The sequence below is a fragment of the Falco peregrinus genome, chromosome 3 (assembly GCF_023634155.1).
Source record: "Falco peregrinus isolate bFalPer1 chromosome 3, bFalPer1.pri, whole genome shotgun sequence".
NCBI classification, from domain to species: domain Eukaryota; kingdom Metazoa; phylum Chordata; class Aves; order Falconiformes; family Falconidae; genus Falco; species Falco peregrinus.
The window spans coordinates 31,664,528-31,676,794 of record NC_073723.1 but is presented as its reverse complement, the minus strand read 5'-3'; the positions used below and the strand labels follow the sequence as shown (position 1 = coordinate 31,676,794).

Below are 12,267 nucleotides of genomic sequence, written 5' to 3'. Positions count from 1 at the left end.
CACTGTGTTAGAAGCTGGATTTCTTTAAGTGTCTGAAGAACTCCTCCAACTAAAATCTAACTGCAACAGTCGTTTCAACTGAGTTTGAGTGGGAGCATGGTTAGTGCATATCCAATAAGTGTCTTTCCTTTGCAGAGCTCTCCAGTGGTGTCCCGTCGCTGACCGTGAGCCACAGCTCTGGTGAGCTTTTCCTGCAGCTGTCACGAAAAGTTAATGTTGCAGATCGCCGCTGGCACAATATTAAAATTATAAATGATGGAAAGGCAAGTGTAAATATGGACTATCCTGTGGAAGCACTAATTCATGTACTTAGTTATTCCTTCCAAATCTTTCCTCCCTTCTGTAAAGTTCTTTTATCAATTAGTCTTTCATCACCTGCAACAGCAGGGACTGAAGTTTGTCAGCCCATATCTCCTCTTGAAGCAGTGAAGCAGAACAAGGCCTGGAGAAGTCAGATCCAATTTTGAAACTGGGCCGGCTATTTACTTTGTTTAATGATCCTGTCTATTGCTTAGACTACAGAGCTGTGATAATCCAAGGGCTAAATGATTCCTGGACTGATGGAGTGAAATATCCTTAATTTCTCTGAGTGGAAAACCCTGCTGCACCAAATGACTTTAGACTTGCAGCGCAAAGGAGATAGATAGGCTTTTGTGTATGGGGAACATCTCGCTGATATAACACTGGTGAAGGCATCTGCTAGACTCCCCCTTCTTCTCCCACATAAGACAAGCTGTGGGGCATGTCAGGATCTGGGATGGGGAGCCTAGCAGACCGTTCACTCTGCTAGATTGTCTCTCTGAGTTCTGATTTGGCAGAAAACTCCCAAGAAAATCCCATCTTCCCTCTACCATGTTAGTGACTTGGCATGGCCATAGTAGAGTCAGATCTTTCTTAACGTATCTGAGTTATACACCATGTGCAATAAATTTCCAGATTAGTATGTGGAAGTGTTTTATTATTTTAATAAAGTCTTCTGCACTGTACTTGCTAGTTACTATTCCACTTTCTGCTAAATGAAAGTAAATGTGTAATTAAAATGTATGCACATCTCTGAATGCAATTGTTTTAAATAATGCTTTTTTTCTAGAAAGTGAAGCTGATTCTTGACCACTGTGTAAATGTCTCGGTTAGAGATGATGACAGTGTCATTAAGAAGATGTCCCAAATGGATCTGTCTGCATGTGAAGCCTCTGGAGAGACTGTGGAATCTCAAAGGTAAAAAAACCCCAACAACAAGAACCGGAAACATAATTACTCAAAAGAGCTAAAGGGGAGGGGAAGGGGAAGAATCAGCCACGTTGCTGTGTTTTGCATGCCACTAATTCTTTCTTTCCCTCCCTTCCCTTCATCATGGGTAGGCTCTTCAGTGGCCATCAGCCCCTGCAGCTGGGTGGTGTTAAGAAGACTTTGCCTTACCACAGTTCACGAAGGCATTTCAGAGGGTTTGTTGGCTGCATTCGCAATGTCATTGTCGATAGTAAGGTAGGGCTACTAAGGCCAGTCTTGGGTTTACCGCTGTTAACTGTAGACATCTGATGTGATGCTTCCTCTTTGTCCTTTCCCAGGTCTATGATTTAGAGCACCCTGCAGAGTCCTTGAACAGCGCTCCTGGCTGTGTCCTTACAGATGAAATGTGTCAGAGTGGTGGGATGGCCTCCTGTGGCACCCACGGCAAGTGTGTTGGTGGTTGGGATTTCTTCCGCTGTGACTGTTTCCCAGGATATGCTGGACCAGCATGCAAAAAAGGTACTGCAAGTTCTAGGGAAAAAATTATGGTGAGGTTGTGCAGGAACAGCATCAAACATACTGCTCTAAATTTGCCACGATTTGGAACCGAGTAGTGTAATAAGACCATGCTGTACTCTGGGAATGATTTAGATCTGCAGCAATGTAAAGATCCTTCTAACTGTGGTTGAGTAAAGTAGTGTCACAGATGAGGGTCTTGTTGAGACCTGCTTTACTTTGCAGGAGAGGCAAGTGGTCAGATGGATTGTTTCGTCCTTTTCATCACAGCACCTTCTCTCTCAGTGCTGAAAGATGAAACATTCTGCCTTGTGCCTTCTTCCTCTGATCATACTGTTCACAAAATGTAGTTTAATGAACATGGTGCTATTTGTCACCTTGCAGTGGTTATAAGCGTGATGAGGTTGCCAGCTTGGTAAGTTCTCTTTGTGAAACCTGGGGGCATAACCCTCAAGTTATCCGCAGGCCGAATTTTCCATCTATAAAATAGGGATAATTGCATTTGTGTCTGTCACTGGAATGAACGGAAAGTTGTGCAATGCCCCTAGACCACAGCAGTGGGTGCACCTGGGGACATAATACCAGGAGGGCTCCAGCAAATGTGTTATCTTGTACAAAATCAGCACAAAAGCTGTATCAGAGAACAAAAGCATGCAAGGATGGATAATGAAAACCTCACAGACATTGTAAGAAAGTGCAAAATTTTAGCACAATTCAAAACTTTAGGAAATAAATTATTTAACTCCTAGTAGCCCCACAGCCATGTTTGGTACAGGGGACACACACCTGAAGTTGGCTCTGTCCTCCCTATCTTAATACCCTCATCAGCCATTGCTCTGAAGCAGAAATCAGAAGTGAGTTTCAGGGGTTTATTGGGACTTGACTTGCCTGTATCTGCCTTCTCCCTCTAGGTACAAGGTAGAAATGGTGGGGTTGATAATAACGGTCTATAATGAGAACCAGTGCCCCGTAAGTCTGGGGGCTTTGTGTAGTGTCGGAAGAGAATTAGCCCCCTCCATCCTGTAGTCTGAATGAGCTACAGGTGAGGGTGAGCAGCAGTGAGCAGCTGAAAAGAAGCACATCCAAGCTAGCATTGAAGCAATGTGTAGTGATCAATAGACAGGACTGGTGGTGTATTGCACATATACTTTCAGCTCAATGTGCGTACTTTTCCTTCTTGCATATGGAACAATAATATCCTATGCAGGCAGCCAGACCCTCTCTTCCTTTCTCCATCTGCCACACCAGACTTAAAAGTTATGACAGTAAATTACCCAGTGGAAGCTCTGTCTGTCCAGCGGGGTGAGGACTGGAATCGTAATTGGAATGCTCTAGGCCTGGAGCCTTCACTGTTTAAAGTGTTTATAATGACCATGGAAATGGTTAATAAAGTTCAGTCATTTGTATTAACGTTTTGCAGACAGGTGATACTGGTTTATAAACATCCACCTAGATTTAAACCTTACTCTGTTCTGCATTATCTTGGGATGCTGGTTCACAAGCCCAACTGCTGTATTGGCTCCTACCCCTCACCACTGCGGGACAAACCAAGTGCTCAGAAAGTAATTACTCCAAATCCATGTCGTATCCTGAGGTAATAGGAAAACTTTTTTCGATATATATATATATTTATATATTTAAATATATTTTTAAAAATAGGAAAAAAGAATCCGGCTTCTTCCAATACATTGGGCTGCAAAATGCTGATGTTCAGCTGGTGCTTTCTGAATGGCTGACCCTTGCTCACAGCAAGGAGCAGACAGCTGGGGACAGCAGTCAATGTAATGTCCCAGGAAAATCCATGCCTGTTCATCAGCTAGAGCTTGTAGCTGCAGACAGTGAACAAGAGAGAACAGTGGGTTGGGAAGAATAGTATGAGGGGAATAAGTTAGAGGAGAGACGAGAACATGCCTCAAGACAGAAAAGAGAGGAGAAACGGTGAGAGGAAAAGAGAGTGCAGAAATGAAGTCTCTTGATCATTTGATATTTCTTGTCCTGGGAACCAGACTAAATGCCCCAGGATGAGCTGGGAACTCTGGATTTCTACTTGCCTGACACTGACCTCAGATTAGCTGTTGGTGACTCAGTGTTCTTCTTGCCTAGTGAATAAATTGGACTATGTCTTTATTTGGTAAGAAGTTTCTTTTTTCTTAGTTTCTTTTTTCAACTAAGCTGTGCCCAGAACAAGCAGACATAGGATTGCTATCAGGTAGCAAGACTGAAATGGGTGCCTGCTGTGTAAGAGCACCAGGGTCTAGGTGGTTTAGTGGGTTTTGATTTGCACAAAAGTGTGCAGTGCAACTTCATCAAACTTTCTGCCGGATCACTCTCAGATGGATTCCCCAGGATGATGGGGAATGAATAAATTTCAGTGCATTTTCCCTAGCTACAGTAATAAACACTGACTTAATCTCTGTTTGTAATTTAAAAAAAAAAAACAACCAAGATGACTTTTGACTCTGTACCTGCTCTGAGACTTTTTCTTGTGCCAACTGAAATGGGAAGTGCATACTTTCTAACAGTGAGGGTTATTAACCACAGGACTAAACTACTGAAAGAAACATTAGATTATCTCTCATTATTATTTTTTTTCCTTCAGATCAATACCAACTAATTTACTGGAAGACATGCTTCAGATCTCAAAAAAAAATTAAAAAATTATTGGGCTCAGTGTAGGCGTGATTGGTAGAACATGTAGCTTGTGACAGGCAGAATGTTAAGAGACAGTATCTAATTGTTCCTTTCCTGCCCAAATTCTGTATCCTTGATTTGTTCTTTTTCTCTTAATTCCCTTCACAGTGGGGGGTGCTTTCCATGATGCTTCATTACATTGCCAAAGTTTCTTAAGAACTAAAACTAAGCATTCAGAACTGGTTAATTATCAAGCAGTAGAGAACTGAGGGAGCAGTAGTTTCTGAGATTTTCACTTTGGTTTTGTGTGTGTTGTGCTTAGTTCTTCCAGAATGGGCTTTCGGAAGGGACAGTTGGATCCATTATGAGCCAAGAAGCATCCTCAGCTCTCACAGCACTCAGATTCAGCTGATGGTGCGCACCCGTATCTCGCACAGCACCCTTCTCAGCTTGGCCTCAGCAGATGGGAATGGATACATCCGCCTGGAGGTAAGCAGTCCAAAAGCCATTCTGTTTCACCGCTCTTAAATTGTCATGGAGTACCCTAGTAAGAGAAAAAGGTGTAGTTTACAATTAAGGATACCTATTCTGTAATGTAATAAAGAGCAAGAATTTTCCGTATGAGGGTAACTACTCTCATTTTTGTTGTCTTTCTCAGTATTACCCTTTCATAGCATAGATTCTAGTTGTTTCATTGCCTGCAAAATGTACAGGCAGTGCATGTGGTACACATGCATGAAGAAGATTGTTTTGTCCTGTTTGCCTTTTCCCTTTGCTTCTATATGTCTCTGGCTATAAAACTTGTCTCTACATTTTTGGTGCTGCTGGAAAAAAATATCTCTGGGTTATATTAGCTATACAGAGGCTAATTATTCCAAATGCAACCGGAGGGTCAGCTGGGAGGACCTAGAGGTAGACATCAGTGGGGAGAAGACTGATAAAAATGTTTATGTGAGTTAGAAGAATGGCTTGTGAAGAAGAAATTTGATAATTCCTGGACCTGCAGTTTTATTGTGGTAATTTTTATCTAGGAATAAAGCACTTAAAAACAAGACTGCCACTTTCATTTTAAAAACTCGGGTCCATTTCTTGAGGCAGGACTGTGTAATAACATTTAGAAGTGCATTTCTTTTATTAAAGGTCTTTATCATCTTCCTCTAGGTGGTTGAGGGTTTCTTTAGTGTTAACTTCAGTTTGGGAGACAAAGATCACTCTCTGAGAATGAGGACATTACGTATAAACAATGGCCAGTGGGTTCTTCTGGCCATGGAGCGCTACAACAATGAATTTACCCTGCGCGTTAACAGTGGTGGAGGTGATCAAGAAGTGACCTCTGTCTTGGGTACAAATAGATGGTTTGAAATGGATTGGACAAGCATCGTGCTAGGAAACCGCCTTCCCAATCATTCAGAGAGTGACTTCCAAGGTATGTGATATGATGGGCTCCTAAAAGTGGCATCTTTGACTGTACTGGAGAGTCTAAAACGCAGGTAAGAATTCCCATGGAGACTACTATGCCCATGAAATCACACCTCCTCTACTAGAGAATTCAAAGCCAATGTTCAACTCTGTTTGCCATTGTATCTGGTCCTGCTGAAGATGTGAGATTTCCTGTAGATACTAAAAAATAGCCCTTCTGATTGTATTTCCCATGCCAAAGACCCCAAGCAGGGAACTCATGCTGCAGTCTTCACTCCCTTTGTGCCTTGGAAGGGTTTAAGGAACAGACACAACACCCCGTGGTAGGAGGAAGAGGATCTGCAAAGCAATTCATGGTGTCTGTCTCCATTTCCTGGGGTGGGGTGCTGGGACTTCGAGATTGTGGCTCAACTAGAAGACAGCTTTTTCCATTCTGTTGCTTCTCATTCAGCCCCACTTTAAAGACTGAAATTTAAATCGAGATTAATTTAGTGGAGCTGTTCTGGTTCATAGCAGTTCTGTTAAATCATTGCATTGCTATAGCCAAGCTGTCCTGGAAAAGTACCATCAGTCTGTAGATCAGCCAGAGCACGTAGTCACATGTCCTGTAGCTCTTCTTATAAAATAAAACTTATAAGCAGTATAAGGATCTTTTTTAAAAATGTTTTAAGTTTTCTACAGTGCTCTAAGATCTCCTGCATATGTGTTGGGGGTGAGGCTTAAGGTGGGGAAGTTGCTAACTCAATGTATTTCTCTGTATACTCCCCTACTTTGATGCAGGTTGTATGCGTGATGTTCAGCTGAATGGTCAGCCACTTCTCATGGAGGGCAAAAGCACAGAGTTCGGCTTAATTCTGAGGCGGCAAGGTGTCACGATGGGATGCCATTCCAGTGCCTGCAGCAGCCAGCCCTGTTACAGCCCTTTCCTTTGCGTAGACCTGTGGAGAAAATATGAATGCCGGTACATTAAGCTTTGGTTTTCATCCAGGGGTGGCTGGGAAGCTCGCTCTTTCCACTTCAGTTCAGGCAACTTGCTTCTAACAGTGAAACTCCCTCCTGATCTGGCCAGAGAGGAGCATCCCAAGGAGAAATCCTTCTCTCCATCCCATCTCCCATTAGGGACCAAACTTGCCTTTTCCTGCAAGTCTAATATGGAACCTATTCACCACTTTTTCCACGGTGAGATCACAGGCCAGTGAGGAAGTGAAATGCCCTTTGATAAAAGGTGGATTGCAAAAGCTTTGGTCTCTCCTTCTCCGTGTGAAAATATATATATTCTTATATAGTGGGTGTATATGTATGTGTATAAAATATATATTGCATATACAGTATATATTTACATATATTTTCTGTAAAGAAGTTCAAATTAATCATGCTTTGTATGAAACAATGAGACCTTCAAAATTAGACTGTCACAAAACTGGATTCTAAAATTGGCTGCCCAGGGTCAGAACCAAAGCCCACCAGGTGGCATGCTACACAGTTAGTTCCTTGGAGAAGATCCACTCTTTAAAGAAAATGTTCAAAATAAATAATAAAATATGCAAATTAAAACACAGGCATTTCTGTTATTAAAACCATACATACATACCTGAAGGAGTGGGAGAAGGATCCACTTGAATTCCTTCAATTCAGCCAAAATTTGGCAGTTCTGAGGCCCGGTGATTCATTGCTGAAGGAGGCTGTGAGATGGTCTTAAGAGCACCTTGGGACGCTCCTTTCTTCAGTCATCTAGTGAAAGAACAATATGAAGGCTCGTCCATTTATTCGCTAGTATTTCTTCTTTGGATTGCAGGAAGCAGGTCTGTGCCCTCACAGTATTCCTCCATGGCCTCTCCAATTGCATAGCAGAAGTAATCACTTTCTCTGCAGTCCTGAAGGACAAGATTGGTCATTCTGAGGCGGTCAACGACATCTCTCCCAAAGGTCCAAATGAACATTACAAAGCATATACTATGCTAGCTAGCCTTTTTCCCATTGATCTCAGCTATTCATTTCTTTCTAGGGGTTTTGAACATGTCTGTAGAAAAAGGGTTGATCTGTTCAGAAGCCAATGCATCCATTTTTTAAGGAAGGAGTTGAAGGTCTTCTGCCTATCTTCTGAAGAGGGAAAGCAGAATATATGTTAATGTTTTCATAAGCCTACTAGCTCACTCTGTTAGACTTTACATGTATTTCATACTCTCAATGTGGATTTGTGGTTTGCTTGAAAAGATGTTAATTGTTAGCTTTGAAGAAAAGAAAAGCAACAAACTGCACAAAACAACATACAACTCCAGGTGCTTTGCTTGCCTAAAAGATACCTTCTGCTTTTGATGTTCAGGTGCCCAGCTGGGAAAGTAGAAGTGACTGACAACCTTACAGGGCTCAGACACTGCACCTCATCACCTTGTGGACACTGGACCTGTAGGAATGGGGGTACCTGTGTAGCTCAATCCCAAGACAAGACTATCTGCCAATGCCCCGAAGGTTATAAGGGAAGATGGTGTGAAATTAGCCAGGTGAAGGCTGGAAGACCCATTGGACTCAGCTCTGGCTCTATTCTAGCAATCAGCATGTGCCTCCTTGTCTTCCTAGGTAGGAAAGCAAGTACCTTTTTTCTTTCTTTTTAATCTTGTACCTTGCTCCATTGAATCTAATCTGCTTTACCCTTGGATGTTGTGATCAGTGTTTCACTTTTTCTGGAGATCACCCACTGGGAGTTCATCTGAGGGTGCTAAAAAACAAGCGTTAGCACATTGTTCTAGTTTACTTACTTTGAAACCAGTTCAAGCAAATTTAGGACTTCTCCTTTTAGAATCACTTATTTTCAGTCCTTCTTAAGTGAGAGCTTTCCATCTGTGTGTGCAAATCTGTGTGCAGCTGCATTCCTCTAAAACTCCCACCTGCCCTGAGCCCTTACATTTGTTATAGGTAGGACCTACAGCTAGTACCTGCTGTTCACATATTAGGAAGGAAGAGAGAGATCTTCCCCTAGAAAGTTTACAGTCTTAACAGGGGAGCCTCATTAAGAGTGTGAAACAGAAAGAGATGTTCACAGTGTGTCCAGTTCAAGATGCACTTTGGCTGAAAAGTTAATAACATCATAAAAGTGTTTTCATGTTGATAAACTGCATACACATGTCAGAATAGTAAAGACTCCATGACTATATTACACTTGTAACCTTCATTAAAACAGTGTTTTACTTACTTTGGGTATCTTATTTACTCAGGATTGGTGAAAGGCCAGAGATTGGCCAAAATGCCTTCTATTTAAATGGATTCCTTTAGGTAAGTAAAATACCCTTTTAATGAAGTTTATGATGTAATATACATAGATGATTCTTTACATTCCTGAATATAAGTTGTTTATGTATTAAAAATTATGCATTTCTTACCTGGGAATTTGATTGTCAAATTAAGAGTTAATTTAATATCTCAGGAGTCATATATCTACTTATTTATCATGCATCATACGTTGTCATATGTCACATAACAAATATGTGTCTTTATGTCTTCTAGCACTCTTGGTCTCCTACACAGTGTGGAGTCAGTGGGGAAGTTCAGGGTTTCGGAAAGGAGGAATTTACCACATTCCTGAAGAGCGTGAAAGCTGGGAGGATGTTAGAGAAAATGTCTTCAATTATAATGAAGAAGGAGGTGGAGAACGTGACCAGGTATGATTGCAGCTTCAGTCCAGTCCTCCTCTTGCAAATCCAACCTCTCCTCACCTTCCTTTCCCAGACCTTTTATTGAACATACTGTCCTTATCGAATTGGCTTTTTATTTTTTATTTGTCTTTAACCTGAAGTACTCTTGAGTGGGAGGCTTCTATTTCAACCCGGTCTGTACCTTTCACAATGCTGGTCATCTGTGGCCACCTTGGAGGGGGCTGCTTTGAACACAGCATTCTTCCTTTAGCTGAAGACTATCATTACAATCTGAACATAGCTCTCTGAACTAGGGCCTCTCTTTTCTTCAGCTTGTAGAAAACTTAAGAGCATCCACTTCTGTGTTGCGTTGAGGTTTAAAACATTTTTTGGAACCTGTTTCCTTTTGTGTTGTTTCTCTCTGATATTTGCATTCTTTTTTCTTCCAGAATGCTTATGATATAGGTGAACTGAAGAAACCTCTCCACACCACTCCCCACTGCTCCTTGAGGGTGGCTGCTCCACACTCCAGGAGACCCACTGGCCCAAAAAAGGACTCACTCCCACAACATGCACATCAAAACCAATCGGCATCAGCTGTTGCCAGCATCCCAGATTTCAAGGAATATGTTTCTCAACTCATCTGGGATGCAGACAATGATCTACAGAGTCTTCCAGCTGACACTATTCATTTGTACTGCTTAGAAGGGCAATGCTCTCTAGCGGGGAGCCTTAGTTCCTTAGACTCCATTAGTGGTGATGAAGATCTAAATTATGATTGCCTCCAAGAGTGGGGGTCAAAGTTTGACAAGCTTAAAGAACTCTATACAGTCTCAAATGAACACTTGTAACTGGAGTTAAAGGAACTTGACACATTGCCATGACATATGGACACTACTTTTAATAATGCCATTTTTTATATATAACGTACATCAAGTAACTTACTTGATGCAAGTTTTTAGTTACAGTAGTATGATATACGCGCTTTTCCCAGGAGTGATAATCTGAATGGTGTTTTTATATGCACTGTACAAACAGTTTTGAATCATAGAATTGCAAAGACTTTGAAAGCATGGATATTCTTGAAAAGTTTGGAACGTAGGCTTTGTGTAGAATAGCATTATAATATCCCTTTTTATTTGTGCAGACCATGGTGACTTAGTAGAATTATCCTGGATGCAAGAACTTGAATTATTTTCTCCCTAGTATTAATATGAATCCCAACAGGTTGGTAACAATACGTAGGGCATTTTTTTAAAATTGCATTAATTTTAGACTGTGAAATAATTATTACAAATTTTAAATATAAAACATTTTAAATATCTGGTTTTCTTGTCAGCTTTTTTTGTCCCACTAAACTGTAATCTCCCTTGACATCACACACACACCACCTCACTCATTATTACAGGCTGCTGAGACTTACTCTGTCAGACCCTTTTTCTAATTACCCATAAAGAGTGGCAAGATCCTAGCTGTGAATAGCATTTTGCCGGTCTGCCAATTTTACACTCTTAAAAGCGGGTTTAAGACCCAGAAAATGTTTCTATTTGGTAAGCTTTTATTTCCAACTTTGCTTTTCACGTGGAGCCCTTCTTCAAAGTCTGCAGCAGGAAAACAGAACAGCTGAAGTGTCAAAGTTAATAGGTGCTTACAGAGTGCTTGAAAGCTCTGAAACGCTAAGGTTTTTGAAATTGTTGTCTACTCAGTGTTTTTTTAATTACCAGTATAACATGATATTCAATGTTTGTTTTTCACTGAAGTCTTGACACTTCCTTTTATTTATAAATACTGTTTTAAAATTAGATATTTCATAACTATTCATAATTTTACTTGGCATAAAAAATGGAAATGTAAATTAGTTTTGTACCTAGAAGGAAGATTTTGATACTATTAGAACAAGTATAATTTACACTGAAAATTGATTGAACAAAGCCACTGTGTGAACTGAATAAAACAATCTGCATTAATTCTGTAAAATTATACATAAAATCGTACTAAAATAGCAATATTTATTAGAAAGATTTGGAGCAAAGAGTCAGTATGAGCCACTCCTTCATGCCAAAGTCTCACATGGCTGGACATTGATTGTTCTTACAAAGTCATAAAAAATAAATACTGTATTAACGTATAGCCTCATCTTACTTAATGTAAATGTTTCCTCCTTTCTAAAGATGTATGGTATAGTAAGAAACTACAAAATCTCTTACATCTGGTCATATTACATACGTTGTTGGAGTGGATGAAAACTGCTGAGCCCCAGAACTTCGGTAAGGTGACTGTTCCGAGTCTTGAACTCATAGAACATTTTCATGAAGTGCGTATATGTTTTTATTGCTCTTTATTAAGTTGTCTCTTCTGAACTTGGTATCAGGTAAAGCTTAGCATAATTATTGGTAAACTGCCTCTTCCAAAAGAGACCAGGCTAACAATAATTTCCCAAAGGGTTATTTTGTAATTTATATTCTGAAACTGAACGTTTTACATATGGATGCATTAAACAATAACTCAGGAAAGCTGAAGCAGTAGTTAATTTTTTGCCTTCAAAAAACTGAAGACAGAAAGTAACACAGTAACAAATTGCATTGTAGTCAGGACATGTAATGTCCTTACGGAAGACAAGAAAGAGGAAAGCTCTTCTGTCTCCTTGGCTCACTTATGGCAAAATGCAGGATGTTCATGGCTGGCGGGTCACTGTCCAGCTGCATAGTTAGATGGCCTAAGGCTGAGAAAGGGCCGTACTGGGCACCAGTTTGATGCAGTATCTCCTGTTCTGCTTGCTGCAGAAGTTGTGGCTGTTGAGTAGGTAAGTAGCAGTCCTGCAGGAAAGGAAGAACAGCCTAGC

The 12,267-nt window shown here is 40.8% G+C and overlaps 1 protein-coding gene across 2 annotated transcripts in view; it reads left to right on the top strand.

Moving 5' to 3' along the window:
• Positions 1 to 11,931, top strand: part of LOC101921887 (neural-cadherin-like) — a 60,184-nt gene extending 48,253 nt beyond the window's left edge. The window contains exons 24-33 of one of the 2 annotated variants that reach the window (XM_055800535.1): positions 136 to 263; positions 1,091 to 1,218; positions 1,362 to 1,485; positions 1,569 to 1,749; positions 4,700 to 4,866; positions 5,539 to 5,803; positions 6,577 to 6,757; positions 8,120 to 8,373; positions 9,298 to 9,452; positions 9,875 to 11,931. In XM_055800535.1, coding sequence (XP_055656510.1) covers positions 136 to 263; positions 1,091 to 1,218; positions 1,362 to 1,485; positions 1,569 to 1,749; positions 4,700 to 4,866; positions 5,539 to 5,803; positions 6,577 to 6,757; positions 8,120 to 8,373; positions 9,298 to 9,452; positions 9,875 to 10,276 — 1,985 coding nt within the window. In that variant the 3' untranslated portion in view covers positions 10,277 to 11,931. Of the gene's footprint in view, positions 1 to 135; positions 264 to 1,090; positions 1,219 to 1,361; positions 1,486 to 1,568; positions 1,750 to 4,699; positions 4,867 to 5,538; positions 5,804 to 6,576; positions 6,758 to 8,119; positions 8,374 to 9,008; positions 9,067 to 9,297; positions 9,453 to 9,874 lie in introns of those variants that run through there. The other variant, XM_055800536.1, reaches the window with a different exon arrangement.
• The last annotated feature ends 336 nt before the right edge of the window (positions 11,932 to 12,267 follow it).